Raw genomic sequence first — 21,386 nt, forward strand, 5'->3', positions numbered from 1 at the left:
TAGAACTACCCTAGGATCCAGCAATTACATACTAGGTATTTACCCACAGGATACAAAAAATATATTGGAAGGGGTATATGTGCCCTGTTGTTTACAGCAGCATTATCAACAAGAGCCAAACAACAGAAAGAGCCCAAGTGTCCATCGACTGATGAATGGATAAAGAAGATGTGGTATATATAAATATATATATAAAATACATATATAAGTATATATACACACATACGTATATATACACACATATATGTAACATACATAATACACACATAATGGAATACTACTCAGCCATCAAAAAGAATGAAATCTTGACATTTGCAACAATGCAGATGGAGCTGGAGTGTATTATGCTAAATGAAATAAGTCAGTCAGAGAAAGACAAATACCACATGACTTCACTTATAAGTGGAATTTAAGAAACAAAACAGGTAAACATATGGGAAGGAACGAGGCGCCTGGGTGGCTCAGTCGTTAAGCGTCCGCCTTCAGCTCAGGTCGTGATCCCAGGGTCCTGGGATCGAGCCCTACATCGGGCTCCCTGCTCGGCGGGAAGCCTGCTTCTCCCTCTCCCTCTCCCACTCCCCCTGCTTGTGTTCCCTCTCTCACTGTGTCTCTCTCTGTCAAATAAATAAATAATAAAAATAAATAAACATAAGGGAAGGGAAAAAAAAAGAGAGAGAGAGGGAAACAAGCCATGAGAGACTATTAATGATAGAAAACAAACTGAGGGTTGATGGAAGGAGGTGGGTGGGAGATGGGCTAAATGTGTGATGGATATTAAGGAGGGAACTTGTAATGATGAGCACTGGGTATTATATGTAAGTGATGAATCACTAAATTCTACTCCTGAAACCAGTACTATACTCTATGTTAACTAACAAGAAAATAAAAATTTGAAAAAGAAAAAAAAAAGAATTGCATGGGTGCGACTAAGGTCATCAACAGGAAGGAACATGAAACCTGAGGTCAAAACTTTACTTTTCTAAAAAAAAAATCACCAATACTAAGTGTTAGCAAAAGTACAGGGCAACTAGAACTTTTAAACATTTGTGATGAGTGTAAAATGGTACATCCATTATGACAAAGCTTGGCAGTTTCTAACAACATTTAACTACACTTGCCATATGATCTGGAAATTCTACCCCTTGTTCTTTACCCAAGAAGAATGAAAACATATGTTCCCAAAAAACCTCATATAAGAATGCTCATAGTAGCTTTATTCATAATTGCCCCAAACTGGAAATAACACAAATGTCCATCAACAGCTGAACTGATAAACCAATTTTGGTGTATACAATAAAACAAAAAGGAATAAAAAGGAACACATTATGCATATTTGTGTCAATGTGGATGAATCTCAAAAAAAAATGCTGAATGAAAGAAGCCAGACATAAGAATACATTGTGTGTGACTCAGTTTTTATGAAACTCTAGAAAAGGCAAATCTAATCCATGGAAACAGAAAGCATACTGGTGGTTTCCTAGGCCACGGATAGAAAGAGGCATAGAGATCTTTTAAGTGTGATGGAAACATACCCTATCATGATTGTGGTCATGGTTACACAGGTATACGCATTTGTGAAAACTCAGTGACATGCACTTAAAATGGATCATTATATGTAAATTATATATACTTCACTAAAATTGATTTAGAATTAAATATGGTAAAAAGGAAGAGCTTATTTAGTATGTAATAATTAATGCTTTAACAACATAGATAAAGTACAACCTTTTTTAAAAAAAAAAGTAGGGGAGGGGTGCTAGGTGGCTCTGTTGGTTAAGCATCTGCCTTCGGCTCAGGTCATGATTCCAGGGTCCTGGAATCAAGCCCCACATCGGGCTCCCCGCTCAGCAGGGAGTCTGCTTCTCCCTCTCCCTCTGCCCCTCCTGCTCGTGCTCTCTCTCTAATAAGTGGATAAAATCTTAAAAACAAAAAAAAAAGTAGGGGAGAATAGGGAGAACATACAAAAATTTTTCCAAACTGTTTTCAGTATCCCATTGATTGATAGTACTGTTATTCTAAGGTTGTTGTGAGTATAATGTGGTATAAAGTAAATGAGATACATGTGGTATTTTTTTCTTTAAATAACTATTTCCTAGCTCCATCTACTGAAATATTCTCAGAAACAATGACCAATCCAGGAGCAATGAGCATCCCCAGTACACAGACTGTAGACTTGAAATAAAACTTGCCATTGAAAGAAACAAGGGCTCTGGAGAATTGCTGATTCCAGGGTTGAGACAGGAAATGTACAAAACAAGCCTCAAAGACTACCACAGTGACTCAAAAAGACTCAAAAGCCAGTATGAAGAGCGGTCACTGGCTAAAGCTGGTATTATTTGAGCTTCAAAAAGAGTAATTACAGTGGACTAAAACCCATAATACTTTTAAAAAAGAAAACATTGACCAACATTGGAGAAGAAGGAATCAATTTTTTCAAAACTGGCATATAAAGGGAAAGAATCTAGCAGTTTTTTCTGCTACAAGAATCGGGAAACCACATAGATGAGGGAAAACATATCTTAATAAAATTATTCCAACTAATAAATACAAATAAATGATGCAACTAGAATCCTACGATTTTATAAACCCAGTGAATGACTAGATCTAGGCATTGAACACGAACAGCTGCAACCACCACAAAAAAGAAACAACCAGACATATGTGCCACCTGATTAAAGAATACAACATCTATGTGTTGGATCCATTTGGCCAAGACTAATTCTGATCAAGCTTCCAGATCCCATCAACAATTTGTAAGAAATACAGAGAAAAGAGGAACATGTTGAATGTCACTGTGAATAAGCACTCATCAAAATCTAGACCATAGGAAACTTTACAGGTCAAATGACCCAAGTTCTTGAAAAGATAAAGTTTAAGGAAAAGAAAGGAATTGAGGGGAAATTTGTAGATTAAAAGTGACCATTTTATCAAATAAAAGAAAAAATTTCCAACATACATAACCCATAAAATTTGTATATTTCAAATATACAAAGAACTCCCACATATCAACAACAAAAAATCCAGTAGAATATAGGGCAAAACTTGAACAGCTGATTCATAAGAAATAACCAATCAGCATATGAAAAGATGCAAAGTCTTATTACATATATAATACCATATCCTCTAGATTGGCTAAAACTGAAATGACCACCATGTATGTATTAACTTGAGGGTATGGACCAACAAAACTCTCAAAGGTAGACTGTAAAGTGGCATAATCCTTTGGAAAACAGTTAGACATTATTTACTGAAGTTAAAGATGTGTATACTCTATGACTCAACAATTCCATTCCTGGGTATATACCCAGTAGAAATGTGTGCACATGTGCACCAAGAGACATGTATGAGAATTTTCATAGGAACACTGCTTAGAATAGCTCCAAACAGGAAACAACTCAAACTGTGATCAATAGAATTATAGTTTATTTATGTAATGTAATAATGGACAGAAAAGAAAATGAATGAACTACAACTACACACATACATGCAGATGAATCTCACCCAAACATAATGAGTGAAGGAAGAATTCTGTTCACATAAAACTCAAAAACAGGCAAAAATGAGTTCGAAGAATTACCAAAAAAAGTGCATGAAAATTATCAACACCAAACTGTGACAGTGATTACTTCTTCAAGAAGGGAGAATGTTATTATTAGGAGGGATGTACAGGGAGCTTCTGGGTTACTGGTAATGTTTTATTTCTTGACTTGTAAGAGACTTACATAGGTGTTCACTATATAATTATTTGTTAAGCTGTATATATTTGTTCTAAATACTTCTCTGTAAGTATACTGCACTTCATAATATAAAATTAAAATTTTAAAACACTAAAAAATCAGAAAAATATCAGTGAACCTTTAGGGTGGAGAGGTAAAATGTAAATCAGACAAAATATATTGCCAAGTCAATGTGACTAAAAAACAAGACTTAATGCTGATTAGCTATCACACTCCCTATCAAATAATGTACTTTGTTAATAAACACTTTTATATTCACTAAATAATTACAATGAGCACTTAAGAATTTAATGTTTGTCTGGCATTACTTAGTCATTGGGAGCACAGCAGTGCACAAAAAAGCATCTATGGGGGCACCTGGGTGGCTCAGTCGTTGGGTGTCTGCCTTCGGCTCAGGTCATGATCCCGGCGTCCTGGGATCGAGGCCCGCATCAGGCTCCCTGCTCTGCGGGAGGCCTGCTTCTCCCTCTCCCACTCCCCCTGCTTGTGTTCCCTCTCTCGCTGTGTCTCTCTCTGTCAAACAAATAAAATATTAAAAAAAAAAAAAAAGCACTTATGTATAGGTGTTGTGGGGAAAGACAATAAAAAAGAATAAAACATGATAAAGGGAACCCTGAAAGTGATGTTATTTGTTACAGGGTAATTAGGGATATCCTTATTGATAGTTGGCATCTGAACAGTGAGAGACTTAAATCAAGGAACTAATCCATGCACTTATCTGGGGAACAGCTTGCCAGAAAGATGGGAAGAGCCTAAGTCCTTAAAGCAGGACCATGCTTGGAGTATTCAAGTAACACAAAGAGGCCAGTAGACTGGAGGAGAACTGAGAGGGAGCTATGTAGAAGATGAAGCAGGCTGGGCTTGGGGGGCGGTGGTTGAGGGAGGGTGATCATGAGGGCATTGTACAACTTTGTAAATATCCTCTTTTTTTTTTTTAATTTTCTTTCTTTTTTTTTTTTTTGCCCTCTCTTTCTAAGTGAACTGAGAAACCATTTTAAACCAGTGACATGAGGGGATATGACTTACGTTTTAGAACCATCATTCTGGTCCCTTCAAAGGCACTATTAAAATAGGAACAGCTACAATTCCTTTTCCATATGGAAAAATAGGACACTTGGTTTGAGTATACCATATGTAGATTCAGAGAAAATAAAAATGCAATTCTTCCATTTGTTTAGAAGAATCATTCTTCTGGTTCATATTAACACCAAAATTTCACCTTAAAATATGTTTAAAAAATGGTAAAATTAATATCCTTTGCTGCCCCTAAATTATAGGGACCAGTTGTTTTGTTTTGTTTTGAATTGTGGTAAAATACACATGAAACTTACTATCTTAACCATTTTACATGTAGAGTTCAGTAGTGTCAAGCGGATCACACGGCTGCATAGAATGATTAGTTTTAAAGACTTCAAAAAAATTCATACTGATGTTGGTGTTTGTAGATAAACTCTAATACAATAATACATTTTAATAGTTACCATTTAAATAGTGTATTTTGAATTTCTCCTAAGCCTACTGAATGATGGTAGGGTACAAAGTATAGTGGTTTACATGCTTTGCTAATACATTTGTATGAATGATCTAAGTATCAAAAAATGAACTCACAGTTGAAATTCTTCCATTTGGTAGCTGGTTACCATGAAGATAACAAACACAAATTTATATGACTAAGTACTAAATGACCATTCAGATTTTTAAGGACCAAGGTAACTCCTTAAACACCCATTCTCTCACAAGGAACATCAGTGCATCAGATCAAACCATCCATGTGAATAAAATATAATTCAAATTTGGTAGTTGGATCAGTAGAATAAAAAAAACAAATATGAGTATTCTACTAGTGTATATGATTTTGAGGTGCTAGTATTTTCATTATTAAAATACATGCTGAATAAAAGACCTACACACAATTTGGTCTCTAAATTGATAATACTGAGATCTTTATATGATTGTGGCAGGATCATCACACATTTTAAATGCTGTTATTGCCTATTACTCGCCAGTTTAAATAAATGATTTTTTTTTTTTTTTACCTCCGTGAAGAGACGAGCATCATCAGAAAGCATGTTATAATCCTGTGCACATTTCTTTGCAGAATTCTGCAAAAACTTTAGGAATTCAGTAACTTCTTCATTCACATGTTTTTTCATATCCTGATTTTTAAAAAAGTAGACATGTCATGGAATAAGCTTGATTAAAAACAATCACTTCTCAATCACTGCTCTAATAATTTGGACTTAAAGACTAATTAAAGTCTCTATCCAAAGCAGAAATCAGAGAAAGAGTAAACACTGTTATATAATAATGACAAACTTATTAAAAACTCCAAAATGTATATAAATCTTGAATCACTATGTGGAACACCTGAAACTAATACAATATTGCCTATCAACTACACTTCAATTTAAAAAAAAAACCTAACTCTGTAAAAAGAGCAAATGACTAATATCACACTACCTATTTAGGAATTAATAAGCTTTTCCACAAAATGCTCTTAATTAACATAAAAGACAAACATTCAAATGGAAAAATGTGCAAACAACATGAATAGGCAAGTTACAAAAGAAATAGAAATGGCTTATGAACACATGGAAATGGCTTATTTTCATTAGTAAACACTGTAAATTAATATAAAACAAGGCATCACCATTTTTTCCATATCAAATTAGAGGCAAAAAGGTAATATCCAGGGTTAGTGAAGTTTTTTTGTTTTTTGGTTTTTTTTTAAAGAAAACTTTCATGCAATAGTGGTACAAACTGGCTTAAACTTTGTGCATAACAATTTTCCCATGTGTAAATGCAGACCTAGGCCTCAAAAAATATGTATAGTTTTTGATCTGGCCATTTTATTTTTAAGAATTTATCTTAAGGAAACAATTATAGATATGAACAAAGAGTTTGCAACCAAGATGTTCAACACAGCATCATTTATATAATTGAGAACTTGAAACTACTAATTAATCAAACAAAAACTTAAAATTGGTTCAGTGAGCAATGTAAAATTGTTCTGCTAGTACTTAAGATGAACTGGAGTGAAATATGCTCAGAACCAGAGCAAAATGCCTGAACTATAACAGAACCAACAAAAGAATGAAAGCACCAATGCTCTGTCAATTAAACTCCTTAAATTTTCCATTTTTGTTAATACAACTGCACCCAGAAACATAAAAGCAAAGTTAAAATACTTCCTAACTTTTAAATACTGTTTACTGAAGCTGAAGAATAGAATACATACCAAGTACTGCAAGTAGTCATTTTTATTTATTCCAACAGCTTTGGAATTTGCAGGAATTTTTGCGTATTTAACCAACAAGTCCACATAACTCCTCTGCTCTCTCTGTGAGAAACGAGAGAAACGAGGATAAGGAACTCTTGGTTTTGGAAGAAGAACCATTCCAACTGTGGTTTTAACTTTTTCCTTTGCTTGAGTTGCTGAACTAACTGCCGGCTCATTTTCTACAGAACTTGCTGATGCATTCAAATTTTCTCCTATACGTCTGGAAAAAAAAATACAATTTAGAAATATGTGCTTTTCACATGAAGATTACTATCATGGAACTTCATGATTCTCAATCACCAGGGAGAATATAGCATGATTAACATAGTAAATTCTGGATTATTATCTAACTCTGCCACCTGCATTTTGATGTTTAGCCATTTGGTGTAAATTAAGTATTCTGCAGGATAGGATCATACTACAAGTTTACCTTCAATTATCTGACAGAGAGGAAGAGGCAAAATCCTGAGACAAGTTATTCAATTTGGAACTTTTCCCCCTTTATTCAAAGAGGAAAACTGCTCTTGCCATTATAGATGCAAGTATTTCATGTTCACCTTTATTACAATGCAAGTTGTTTTCAAAAGCTTAAGTTCTTCAGTAAGATGTATTAGTTAATATGGTGAACAAAAGCCACTAAAAGCAGGATATGCTTAGGTCACAGGTTCACAAATTGAGATTCTATATTTTCTAGTTTCCTTTAATTATCTCAAGATTTAAAAAGAAAATTCGAACACTGTGTGCCATATTTTATGGAAGCAATAGTGGTTTTAGAAAAGTTGAACAATCCTCTATCACTCATACATGGCTGAGTCCATGGAAATGTCTTTATGCTTTGAATGAATGCAAAAGAGAAAATGTGGCACATCTACAAAGAAATGCACTAGAGGAGAAAGTAGTAACTAGAGAACCTGTTACCATATTTATGAAAAGATATCCCCAATTTCTAAAAAAAAAAAAAAAAAAAATCACCTTTCTGCAATAGTGAGGTACATGAATACAAAGTTCTTATCTTGTTCATAATTTGTCACTATTCCTAGTATTCAATTGTAGTAATCTACATTTTTAATAAGTTTTAAGTACACAAATACATACATACACACACAACTACACTTCCTTAGCCTCCACAATTCTAATTTCCACCACAGTAAGTGTTCCCTATGATTTAGTTCCAAATTAAACAACAGTAACATAAGAGAAGGGAAATTAATGAGAAGGATGGAGGTCTGCTGATTCATTCTTCATCCCCCATTCATTAATATTTACTAAGTGACTACCATGTGTCAGCCTTGTGCTGGACATGGGAACAATACAGTCTCTACTCTCTAAAACTTTACAATCAAGTGGATCAGACAAATAAATGGGGAAGAAAGATAAGTAAATATGTATATATGTATATCAATAGAGTGTAACTATGGAGATCTCAGGTTTCCAAACTGAACTTACTGAATAGGTGACCAAGAATCCTAAGGATAACATGATCAGGGATTAAGAGAGAGAAGAGAAGCGGGGCGGGGGTGGGGGGGCATGGCTGGGTGGCTCAGTTGGCTAAGTGTCTGCGTTCTGCTCAGGTCATGATCTCAGGGTCCTTAGATGGAGTCCCGCATCAGGCTCCTTGCTCAGCTCAGCGGGGAGCCTGCTTTTCCCTCTGCCCCTGCCTGCTGTTCCCCCTGCTTGTGCTCTCTGTCAAATAAATAAAACCTAAAAAAAAAAAAAAAAGAGGGAGAATGGGGAGGGGCTCAATTGTGACAGTATTAATTTCTTTAGGGAATTTTAGAAGACCGTGGTTGCATCTGGGTTGTCAAAAAAGAAGGGGAGAATTAAAGGCACGAAGAGATGAGAAATACTAGCTGCCTGTAATGTAATGTATGAGAGTATACTACACAACTTTCAAAGGTTCCTTTAGGCTTTCTTTTAATCATATACAAACAAATCTGGTCTGTTATTACTTATCCTAACAATACATTTTATTCTCTTTTATTTTTATGATTCTTCTATGGCATAGTTCATGTTAACTTCTCTTAAATCCAACCTTGTTGGGGTGCTTGGGTGGCTCAGTTGGTAAAGCGTCTGCCTTCAGCTCAGGTCATGATCTGAGTCCTGGGGATGGGATCAGAATCGAGCCCTGCATCTGGGTCCCTGCTCAGCAGGGAGTCAGCTTCTCCCTCTCCCTCTGCCACTCCCCCCGCTCTCTCTCTCAAATAAATAAAATCTTAAAAAAAAATCCAACCTTGTTCATTTTAGCTGGTGCATCTGCCTACTTCATTATATCTTCTAGTACAGTAGTATCTATGCATTTACATATTAAAATAAATAGTATAAATTATTTCCTTTGATTTCGCATTTACATATCTGAGACATTTTTAAAGTATTATTATCTATGAATTTTAATTCGGGCTAGCAAAGGAGTTATATTATTTCTCATACATATTTGTAATGAAAAGTGGGAGGGTGTTGGTCTGATAAGGCTGAGAATTATCAATCTAGATATGTGTCTCGATAAAGGCTGCACCCCATCCAAAACTACCGATAATTTGTTTTAAATCAGCTCTATAATACTAGAATAATTACGGTAAAAGTGCCAAGATTCTTAGGAAAAAAGTTAAGGCCCCCAAATTAAGCAAAATATCCAGCCCCACCCTTAAAGAGCTAAACTAAAGATGGAAAACTAATCAAGAGAGCTGGTTAGTGAATGGGAAAAGAATTTTGGAAATTAAATTAAGGATGCTTAACTTGGCTCTGAAAATAATACAGGTGAAAGAAGACATACTTAGCTACTAAAGTTTCTCCAATAACTGTATAAAAATAAGCATATTTTAGGTTAACAAAATGAATATTAACTGCTGATCTTGGGAGAAATGTATTACAGCAAATTGATTTCTCACTAGAAAATGTCTTGAGAGCTATTCAAACCTAACAGCATTGTGTCCGCAGCTCTTAACAATACTGCTTCACAGCTGTCTCTCTGAATATGAGAATATGTCTGTCCTTGTGGCACAAACTGGCAAATTTAATTAAGCTGCTGCAGCAACAAGATGCTGACTCAGATATGCCAGAGTAGGAATGTCAAGAAATTCTAGCAGTTTAAATTGGCTACATTCAGCAAAGAATGAAATGGCAGCACATCAAGATCATTTCTGAGTGCAGTGCTGTCAAAATCTTCATCAGGGTGCAAGCCAAAAGCATCTGACAGGGTTTCTCTATCCACACTTACAGCATTATACTTTATTTTAGTTGATGGTTTGAAGTATTCCCCCTTCCTTTTGTCAACCACCCATTCTCTTTTTTGGCTTAACGTTTCTAAAAAAAAAAAAAAAAAAAGGCAGAATTCAAACTTTTAGTCTCCTACGCTTTAAGTCTACTGGTTTGGGTGGCTTCTTTAAGTGGCATTTGGAAATGGTGCTTCTAGCCCCCATCTAAAGTCTACCTGTACCTCCTAAATTTGATTTATAGTTTTCTATATTAAACATGTTGAAATTTCATAATTTTTATTTGAAGCTACTTTCCCCATTGTTGGCTCAAAACTCAGTTATAAGTGTCTACAACCAAAATTTTAATTTAAAAAAAGGTAAATGTTTACCTTCCAGTAGAGGGAGAAGGGTTGAATAAAAACCTCCTATTGCAGAAAGCAGAGTAATTAGAAGTATTTTCCCAAATGTTAGAGAACACAAAAAACACAAAATTAGGGTTAATAAAAATTTTACATTTTTTTCTAATTTTTCCATCAAGAAAATATCCGTAAATTAATAGTCTGAAAATCCATTCCTTAACAAAACTTAATAAAATTTAATGTGAGCAAAAAAGACTAAAAACATATGAAATCAATGCCTTATATCTTTATTTTTCCTATGCCAAAAGGTAAACTATACTATTATTTTGTGCTATACAGAAATCTAAAGGATATTCTAAGAAGAAAATATTTTAGAAGCTGTACCAATTGCCAGCAAGATGTCATCTCCCTTACATAATTCAGACTATAACCCACACCTACGACATGCTGACTAGAGCTAAACTTGAGAAGAACCATTAAAATAAATAAGAAGCAGTGGCAGGATGAAGATTAGTATTAAAAATTTTTAGTCTGAAAAGATGAAGGCTGAGATAAAAGTATATAGAGTGGTGAAAAGTTTTTGTTTTTTGGTTTTTTTAAAGATACATGTTCCTTTTACCTTTAAAAAAAGTTGTAAAGATATACATTTTTACCCTCCCCTTGCAGGATACTAGAATTGGTAGGCATTCTTTGATTCCAATAAACAAAGGCAATTCTTTATTTGATAGTAAGTTTTAAGAAATTAAAAAAAGAAATTGGTATCCTCAAGAAATGGTCTAAGTTGAATAAAAAAATAGCTTTAAAAATCCACAGATGCATTTATATGGGATCTACTCAACCTTCTATAGGTGGTATTAGCAAAGACATTACAATTATGCACTTAGGTAAGAATGTTGCTTTTAAAATCGCCTCTTTACTACAACATCTACTTGCTTTTATGTGAATTTATTTATTCATCTGATGAATCAAAAAAGCACTTTTTAAAAAATGTTTCTAATGGCACTCTGGTAGTATCTATGTGGCTCAGTCGTTGGGCGTCTGCCTCCAGCTCGGGTCATGATCCCAAGGTCCTGGGATCTAGCCCCGCATCAGGCTCCCTGCTCTGCGGGAAGCCTGCTTCTCCCTCTCCCACTCCCCCTGCTTGTGTTCCCTCTCTCGCTGTGTCTCTCTCTGTCAAATAAATAAATAAAATCTGGGCGCCTGGGTGGCTCAGTTGGTTAAGCGACTGCCTTCGGCTCAGGTCATGATCCTGGAGTCCTGGGATTGAGTCCCGTATCGGGCTCCCTGCTCGGCGGGGAGTCTGCTTCTCCCTCTGACCCTCCTCCCTCTCATGCTCTCTGTCTCTCATTCTCTCTGTCTCAAATAAATAAATAAAATCTTAAAAAAAATAATAAAAAATAAATAAATAAAATCTTTAAAAAAAACAAAAAAACATATACATGCCTCCTCTTATATGATTTATCCTACTTATATTATCAGCATATAAGGATAGCATAAAAGGATGCTCAGTGTTTTAATAGGAAAGGAATGGAAACAACCTAAATGACTATCAGTGCGGTCAATTAATTGATTCCACAGACATCCTTAAAGGTTCAGATTCAAAAGCATAGGTTGAGAGTACAAAATCAGTATTTCTTAAAAGCTCCAGAGAATATAATGAGCCAGTATGGCAAGCGTGAAAATGAAGATGGTAAAAGAGACAGAAATACCACCATCACCAGAAAACTAGGAGAGTGAGATATCTTTATAGTCGAGAGGTCACTGATGATCTTGAGAGAGGCAGTTTTAGTAGACTAGTGAGGGTGGAGGCCAGATTAGAGTGGGAAGTTCAGTGAAAGCAAATGTAGTGAGATGTGCAGTAAAGTGTTTTATCCTGTTTTATTAATCCATTCTCCCAATCTGTCTTTTGACTGGACAGTTTAATTCATTTAAAGTAATTATTGACAGGGAGGGACTTATTATTATTGCCATTTTGTTAAACATTTTTTGCATGTCTTATAGTTTCCTCCTAGCAAAAACATACAAGTTTTTAAAGAAATCTAAGTACAAATAACAGAAGAGGTAAGAAAGTAACAATGGAGTCCAGGGATTGAGACAGGAAAAACTTGAGCACCTTTAAACACCGATCAAGAGAGAATGAAAATATAGCAGTAGGAAGAGATGCTAATTGACAGAAAGGGTACTGAGAAGGCAGGAACAGATGGGGACCCATTCCAAACAGAGGCTGGAAATATACTTCCTCAATTGCAAAACAAGTGGAGAAGGATGAAAGTAAATGTTGAGCTCCTCTAGAGAAGCTGCCCAATTCCTCACTTGTCATATTTACAGTCCATTCTAGTAAACCCAATTACTTGGTTTCAAGACTCACCCACAATAGAATAGAAATAGCCAATCACAAAGGAAAGAAGAGCAGTTACAGGCAGGCAAACAGTGAGAAGGGAAAATTATCATTCAATAGGCATGTTCATATCTGAGGGAAAAAAATCTCTGGCAATTTGGCAGTATCTATTAAAATATAAAATGCATATGCCATCTGACTGAACAATTCAATTTCTATGAATTTATCTTATAAAAATTATTACAAGAATTTCATCAATGTATTGTTTATAGTAAAAAAAAGGGGAACACATTTTGCAACATCAGACTAGGTAAATGAATTGAAAGTATATCTACATAATGAAGCATTATGTAACAATTAAGAAGATTCAGCTATATAGAGAGGCATGGAAAGATACTTGAAATATTATTTTAAATGAAAAAGCAAACTGCAAAACAGTTTTATAGTATTTAATATTATTTATAGTATGATCTCATTTTTGTTTTTATATCTATGTGGAGAAAGGTCCAAAAAGATTTGTTTATATATATCTATATCTATACCTATATATATAAATACACATATACCAAAGACTAGTCATCCTTGGGTACTGGGTTCTTCCATTTTCTAATTTTTACATTTTTATACTTTGAATGTTTAATAGTGGATACAGATATAAAACTTCAATTGAGAGAAAAATAACAAATATGAAAATAAACAACCAAATAAATAAATATATTACCTGTTAGATAAAACACATAGTTCTTTTAAACTTGGAGCCATGGAATGGTCTTTATAATTTTCTCGAGAGAAAAATGTCTTAAGGCCATTTTTTGAGGAAACATCCCTGTGAAACAAAGTAACTTACTTATTTCGACAATTCAAAATCTCATGCTAGACTAAGCAGCATAATGGTACAAGTGTAGTTTACAACTACATGCCCCCATAGCCCCTTTCCTAGACAATCACCTCTTAATAATTTTAATTTCATATATCAGATGTTTGAGTTTAGATGTTTTACTTGGATAGCTTTTAGCCTAGGCTCATTCTGAAATTCTCCAGTTCAAATAATCAGCCTTGCTTTTCCCATTAATACCCAATTAAATATCAGAAATACTTAAGAGTTAAAGATAGAAAAGACTGAGGTACAATAAGATTCTGTCAGGGGCAGGGCTCACCTCAGGCTCTGTGGTATAACATTAAGATGTTTGGTTGCTGAAAGAAAATGTTTCTCAACTTAGTTTTGTTTCATGCATTATTGTGCCAGGTCACGAGACACTACAAAGACTAAATATCCTACCTATTTTCATTAACTTGGCAAATGTGATGAATGGTGTGCCTCTGCTAAAACCACTTGTAAGGTCTTATATGATTTTCCATAACATCATAATTAGAGACTAACACATTATAGTCAGTGGTGGAACCATTGTGAGGAACCAATAAATGCTGGTTGAAGGAATTAAAAACAATGAGAACCGCGGTGCCTGGGTGGCTCAGTCATTAAGCGTCTGCCTTCGGCTCAGGTCATGATCCCAGGGTGCTGGGATCGAGCCCCACATCGGGCTCCCTGCTCTGCGGGAAGCCTGCTTCTCCCTCTACCAGTCTCCTTGCTTGTGTTCCCTCTCTCACTATGTCTCTGTCAAATAAATAAATAAAATCTTAAAAAAAAAAAAAAACTAATGAGAACCATAACCTAGAAAGGACAAAGATTATTAAGATTCTGTGGGAAAAGGTACTTCCAAGGGCTGTAAACTACATTTGGTTTCACAATGTAAATAGCATTTAAGAGCATCTGTCCTGCATCTGAACACGTTCTTTATGACAAGGAGCATAAATGTATACACCTCCTAAAACTTACAACAGAACAATCCATTAAATGGTAACTTCTGGCTGGCCCATTCCCAAAACAGAAAAGTTTAGCATACTTGCTCCATACTCATTGTTTTTAAAGGTGTTTATCAAAAAACCCACAACTATGGTTAAAGTATAAATGATAAAAATTAGAATGTCTTACTTGCTATGCAACAGTGTAATTTCTTATTACTTGTTATGGTACTGTATCTGTGAAAGCTCATTAAGTTACAAGATTTTTGCATATCATACAAAAACAAATTCATGGGCTCAAAGGCAATGAGCTCCTTGGGGTAAGGGAGCACTGTTGGCAATATAAAAAAAAGTACTTATTGAGCTCATATTGATTGAATCTTATGAGTCAGGTACTATTTAAACCATCTTTGTAATCTCTTATAACTTTAGTATTCTCTTTGTCTAGCAAAGAGTGGATGCTCAGTAAATTTGTGTTAAATTGATTTAAAACAGCACATGTATTAGATCCCTACAAAACTACACCTACCAAGTGTGCTATTTGTGAAGTTCTCATACACTTCTAAAACACAGTCTATGCATTTATATTATCACTTGATGTAGATTCTAATATAACAAAATGAAGCTTGTCTATTAGAAAGAGGGTCTTTCTATTAGCTGTACAGAAATGGGCAAGGTTCTTGGACGCAAGAGAATTCTAGCCTCTCTCCTTCACTAAGAGACCAACAATAAATAATAAATACATGATGGGGTTATACCTAGTAGTAATCTGAGTGATGAACTTTTGTCATTTTAGGAGAGGAAGTGCAATCAGCTATGACTCAAAAGTGCTCAGTATGTGAAGGTAAGACCAGGGTACATTCTGAGCCACTGAACTCGTATCTTCTTTTTGTTTCCTCCAAATCTCTCCAGGCCAGAAACCCTCCTTTCCTCATCCAGCCGCCAGTCCCACTTCATTCCTCTTTAGATTTCAAACAGACATAACTCACCAGTTCAGCCTTGGTTCACCCATGGCCATCATGGAGGTCATATTCCTAGATTTCTGCTTCACTCTAGCTCACAATTCTGCTGCCTCGCAGTGCAGACTCCAGCGGAGGCAAAATTTCTCCAGAATCTACACTCAACTGAGGAAAAACAAAAGGTCAAGATCAAAAGCGGGTGACTGGCTGGGCCAGGGGCTGTTAACTTAGGTGTGGAAGAACCTGTAACACCTACCCTCAACTGACAGGGACACCTAAAACAGAATACAGCACACAGATGAATATCCCCAAGGTTCTTTGTAGCAGAACAGCAATGCTGATGTAGGAATCCTTTTCCATTTAACTTACTCCGGTAACATAACTTTCAGGACACTCACTGTGGAAATAAAGAGTCAAAACTGAATGGTGTTCTCATTGCTTACATACTACATCACTTAAGGGCATGGGGCTGTTAAGTCTTAACTCAGCTCCCCTCTATTCCCTTACTGCCCAAACCTTGCTTCCGTTTTCCCAACCATACACGGCTATGGGACAAATTCTGGCAAGCAATGCTGGACAAAAACTCTCTGGATATCAAGAATCTTTCAAAAAGAACCTCACTTTTGAGGAGACTGAGGTCCAGGTGACTTAAATGACATTTCACAGAATCAGAGGAATCACCAGGACTGCAAATCTGATTTGACCACTCTATGTTCTGTGCTTCTCCTGTCATCCCAAACGTACTGATAAAGTGGTATGTGAGAAACTAGCAGTCAAATTTAGAAGTCGGTCTCTCAGTACCTGACGGGCCTGACCTGCCCCCACATAATCCCCCTCTCACATTATGGCATCATCTGGGGCTGGGGAGGGAGAGTTGATGAAGACAAAAGGAATGGCTGAGGGAAAAGGGACGGTAGGAGAAACAAGGTTCCAGTAAGGCAAGTAAAGGGGCGAGCAAAGCCAGAGGGAGGGGGCCGCGCCAAAACCTGGAGCGCAGGGTCCTGGCCCGACCGAAGGGGCCGCCATGTTCCCTCCTCCCACCCTCACGCGCGTGCCCGCCTGCAAGGCAGCGCCCTCCCTTCCGCGTCTCGGCTGCAAGGCATCCTTTCCTCCCACCTCGTGGTCCGCGGCGGCTCTGACCCGGGCCGCGGCCCCCACTCCACACACGCTCCACCCCACTCCTCACACTGTCGCGCGCGCCCTCGGAAGGCCTTATTTAAAGGACGTGGCCGCGCCGCCTCGGCCCTGCGTAATGACGTCACCAGCGACGCGGCGGGCGGGGTCCGTGCGCTCTTCACTCCCGCGCTCCGGGGATTCATCAGGAAACTGCGCGGCTCGCCCCGCAGTTTGTGTTGTCCTAGAAACATCCTTGAGGTGATGAAAGATTAGAAGAGGGACAGCCGACAAGTACAGTACTGGGAAGACCCAAACAGACTTGGTTTGACCTAGGCAAATGTCTTAGTTTCCCTAACCCTGTTTCCTCATCTGTAAGATGGAGATATTATTAGCACCTACTTAGGGTTTTTTAAAGGAGTAAATGAAATAATGGATGAAGTTGTGCTCAGCATGGTACTTGGCACATAATAGCACCTCCACTCCATCCCCACTCCATTTCCAGATGTCAGCCACTCTGGTGGCTCCCACTAATTTTATTTTCGTTCATTAAAGAAATATTTATTGAGCACTTATAATTGTGTTTGGTGCTGGGTACACATAGAACTAAGACCCAATACCCTTTTCTCCAAGAGCTTTTGATCATTGGGATTCTCATTCACATTAAATAATATAAAACAAAATAGAAACTAGTAAGCTCCTTGAGAGAGATTGTATGAGTTCAGAGAGGGAGAGAAATTACTAGTGAGAGGGACAGAAAGCAGCTTTGAATAGCTAAAGATATGTATTGAATACTTACTTACATGTCAGTTACCACATTGGGCACTTGACATGGCAGGTCATTTGAAGAATTTGAAATATGTAGATGATGGGAAAGGGCATTCTAGAAAGAGACCAGCACAAGAAGCTGCATAAACCTATTGCATGGACAGAGTCCAGTTTGTATGCTAGCAGGAAAGCATGTTCTAAATTTTACAGTGATTTATGATATTGTTTAAAACTATGTTTACATAGAAATTATACTTCTATTAAAAATCTCCCTTGAATACAGTGACCCTTAGGTAATTTATTTTGCCTGGAATGCAAGGACTATAAAGTGGTAGAAGAAAAGGGTTTGAAAAATAGATTGGGACTAAACCACAGAACATATAAGCCAGACTTAGGATTCTGACTTTATAAGAAATGGAATGCTGGGCTGGGGGGTGGAAGTTGCTTATCAGCAGAGGAATGACACAGTGAGAGTTTCTACGTTTCAGGAAACTTTATCTGGCAATATATTGAATGAATTGTAGGGAAGAGGCAGGTTAGGAGAATACTTGTGAATACTTGCAAATCAGCTGGAGCAATGCCTGGTGCTGTGCAGGTAGCATTTATTAGGTGAGTAATGTTGACAGCCTGTGCTAGGACAGAGATGGACATCAAGGCAGTGTAGAAGTTCAAGTGTTGGGTACTATCTCATAAAGCATGCAGTCAGAGAGAATTGGGAGTCCTGTCCTACTCTTTAACAGCTGCTTAAGAAATAGCACAAGAAATGTTCAAGCACTTATGCTGCTGGGATCAGCCCATGGTAGTGTATTATGGTAACATCACCAGATATGGCCTGTGTTGAGATTACAGATTATCATCAAAGAGTGTGCGCTGGTTTGGTATATATGATTTCCAGTGGTTGCAAGATGGCACATAGAATCAGAATTTTTAGAACCAGAAGGAACTTTGGAGATTATCTAGTCCAACTTCTTATTTTCCTGATAAAGAAACTGAGGCCCAGGTTGTCAAATGACTTTTCCAACATTAAATGATCAGTGATAGAATGGATACTAGTAATCAGGTCTTAACAACTCTTGCCATTACAATACGTTAAATATATGTATCCTTTCTTCTTTATGTTCTACTTGTGAACCAGAAGCACTTTAGTTAAAAGTACATGGATTTTTGGAGTCTAGCTTATATGGGTTTTATCTCAGTTTTCCTGCTTACTGCCAGTGTGATCCTACACATGTTGTACCTCCTCTTTGAGCCTTGATTTCCTCATTTGGGTAATGGAGACAGTAATTTCTCACCTACAGGGATGTTATGAGGATTAGAAGTAACATGTAAAAAGCACATTGCAAAGAGTAAATGTTCAACATAAAATAGCCATTAGTATATAGGGTTTTTTTTTTCTGCCTTCCAAAAAAACACAAAAACCCACAGTGGAGGTGGCATTGTAAACAAATGATTATAATACAAATAAGAAATGGTATACACACACACACACATACAACACATGCACGCATACACACATAAGACGCACACATACACATACATCGATTCTATGGGAACACGATGAGGAAGGAACTTATTCTGATTGAGACAGCTAAGGTACCACTTCAGAGAAGTTTAACTGACATTGTGTCTTGAAAGATGAGTAGGAGTTCCCTGGGTAGAGAAGGGGTTGTGGGTTTTCAGGTGGGGAAAAAGTGCAGAAATGTGAAACAGCACCGCATGTTCTGGGAAAGGGAAAATCTATTGCACTGTTGTGTTTGTGGGAAATGAAGGTCATTGGACTGGAGAGGGAGAAGGGGATAGAGTTTTCATGCTATGTTAGAGAATTTGGACTTCAGACTTTACTCTCTGGGTGGTGGAGAAACCAGCATGTATGTGTGTCTCTGTGTGTCTCCCTGTGTGTGTCTGTGTGGGCATACCTTTAAAAACAGTTTTATTGAGGTGTAATCTATGTATCATAAAATTCATCCATTTTATTTGTATCACTCACTGATTTTTAGTAAATGTATGGAGTCTTGCAACCGTCAGTCAACACCGCCAAGTTTTAAAACATTCCATTACCCTGAAAAATCCTTTGTGCCTTTTTGCAGTTAATCTCTCTTCCCACCTTCCAGCCCTAGGCAAACACAAATCTGCTTTCCATCTCTATAGATTTGCCTTTTCTGGACATTTCATATAAATGAAATTACGCAATACGGATTCTTTCTCTTGGCAGAATATTTTTTAAGATCATCCATGTTGCAGTAGGTGTTTTGTTGCTAAATTGTAGTGCATTTATGGATATGCCTCATTTTGTTTATCCATGCAACAGTTGACAGACATTAGATGGTTTCCACTTTTTGGCTATTATGAATCATGTTGTTAGGAGCATTTGTTTACCAATCTCTGTGTGACGTTGTATTTTCATTTCTCTTGAGCAGAAACCAAGGAGTGGAATTGTTGGACTGTATGTAAATTTATGTTTAACTGTTTTCCAAAGTGATCGTACCATTTTATTCTGTGGATTTTTAGGCAGAAGAAAGATCTGGTTTTCCATTCTTGCTAAACTGAAAACCAAACTCAGAAGTTGAATGAGAAATCAATTTCATTTTAAAAGAATTTATAACCGCAGGTACTTATTTTGAGTTTATAAAATGTTTCATTGAACCAAATTTCAAAAAGAACTCTTAAAAACAGCAACCACCTGGCTAAATGAAGTTATTACAGTTGCTTCCAGATGTGTCTTTCTTCTTGTGGACCAAGTTAAGACAGAGAAATATTCATGATCATCTATTTTTTATTAGAACCAAGTCATTTTCCTACCCTTCAGCTAATGAGCTTCCTCTGCTTGATTTGGGACGAGCTAAGTCTTGGAGAGTTTATTGTGTGGCAACTACTTCACTCAGGGAATTATTTCATGAACTTAAAATCACCCAGGAGGTCCTCTCAAAATGAGAATTCAGAAATAGTTCTCTAGGAAAGAGGTTTTGATCTAGGAATTGATTCAGAGCTATTGGGGGAAATACTGTTGCCAAGAGTAGTTTGTTCAAACCGGGCTTTTCAGCAATAAATGTATTTCAAGTAGGGAGGGAATTATCATTACTCCTGAAAACCAGCATAATGCTCCAGCCCAGGCTATCCTGTTTCAGAGGAGAATGGCTAACATGTTCAAAATTTTCCACTCAGAAGATGATATTTTGTGAAGTATATTTCATAGTGTCCTGTATTACATGGTCTCTGTATTAAAAACAAACAAACCAAAATAAACCAGAACTAACTGTTCAGCTGAATGCTGGTCTTTTATGGGGAGCCTTTAACTCTCCCACAGAGGGAGGGAGAGAGGCTGATGACTGAAGAGATCATTTCAAGTAAGATAAGCAAGCAATTATTTAGATTCGTCTTTAGAATACAGTATGTATTTTATTGGAGGGATAAAGAAAGAATGGTAGAAAAGGTGGATGTGAGATTTGTTAGGAGGTTACTATCATAATTTTGGGCGAGGCTAATCTTAAAATTAGTTTTCGTTCTCTAAGCACAGAACAATAAATAGTTGAAGCAACTTCTCCCCCACAAAGAGGAAATCATCCTGGAATTAAAAATGTTGTTTGAGAAGCCCATCAAGTGGATAAGCAATAAATGGATTGCTGAGACATGACTATATTTTACTGGAGACAATAGTCCCCCTCCTGAGGAGAAAAAAAAACAAACCAACCAACCCAGAGGCTAAGTCAATGTATTAAGGCTAGAGATAAATGACATTAGAAAATTAAAAAAGGACTTTTCTCCAGCTCACAGCTAGTGATACAGTGAAATTACAGAGTGCCTGTTAATTTAGCAGTAGGCTTCTGCCAATATTGAGAGT

General features: G+C 36.7%; 1 protein-coding gene across 4 annotated transcripts in view; it reads right to left on the reverse strand.

Annotated features, from left to right (window-relative positions):
- ICE2 (interactor of little elongation complex ELL subunit 2) overlaps nt 1–16,956 on the reverse strand; it is a 65,441-nt gene extending 48,485 nt beyond the window's left edge. Inside the window, exons 1-6 of one of the 4 annotated variants that reach the window (XM_034993564.1) lie at nt 16,784–16,955; nt 15,924–16,064; nt 15,698–15,832; nt 13,627–13,731; nt 6,976–7,237; nt 5,774–5,893 (exon numbers count right to left, since the gene is read on the reverse strand). In XM_034993564.1, the coding sequence (XP_034849455.1) occupies nt 5,774–5,893; nt 6,976–7,237; nt 13,627–13,731; nt 15,698–15,738 (528 nt within the window). In that variant the 5' untranslated portion in view covers nt 15,739–15,832; nt 15,924–16,064; nt 16,784–16,955. Of the gene's footprint in view, nt 1–5,773; nt 5,894–6,975; nt 7,238–13,626; nt 13,732–15,697; nt 15,833–15,923; nt 16,602–16,783 lie in introns of those variants that run through there. The other 3 variants (XM_034993567.1, XM_034993565.1, XM_034993566.1) reach the window with 3 other exon arrangements.
- Nucleotides 16,957–21,386: the final 4,430 nt, after the last annotated feature.

Source organism: Mirounga leonina, unplaced genomic scaffold (genome assembly GCF_011800145.1).
Source record: "Mirounga leonina isolate KUSES-001 unplaced genomic scaffold, KU_Mleo_1.0 Mir_91, whole genome shotgun sequence".
Lineage (NCBI taxonomy): Eukaryota > Metazoa > Chordata > Mammalia > Carnivora > Phocidae > Mirounga > Mirounga leonina.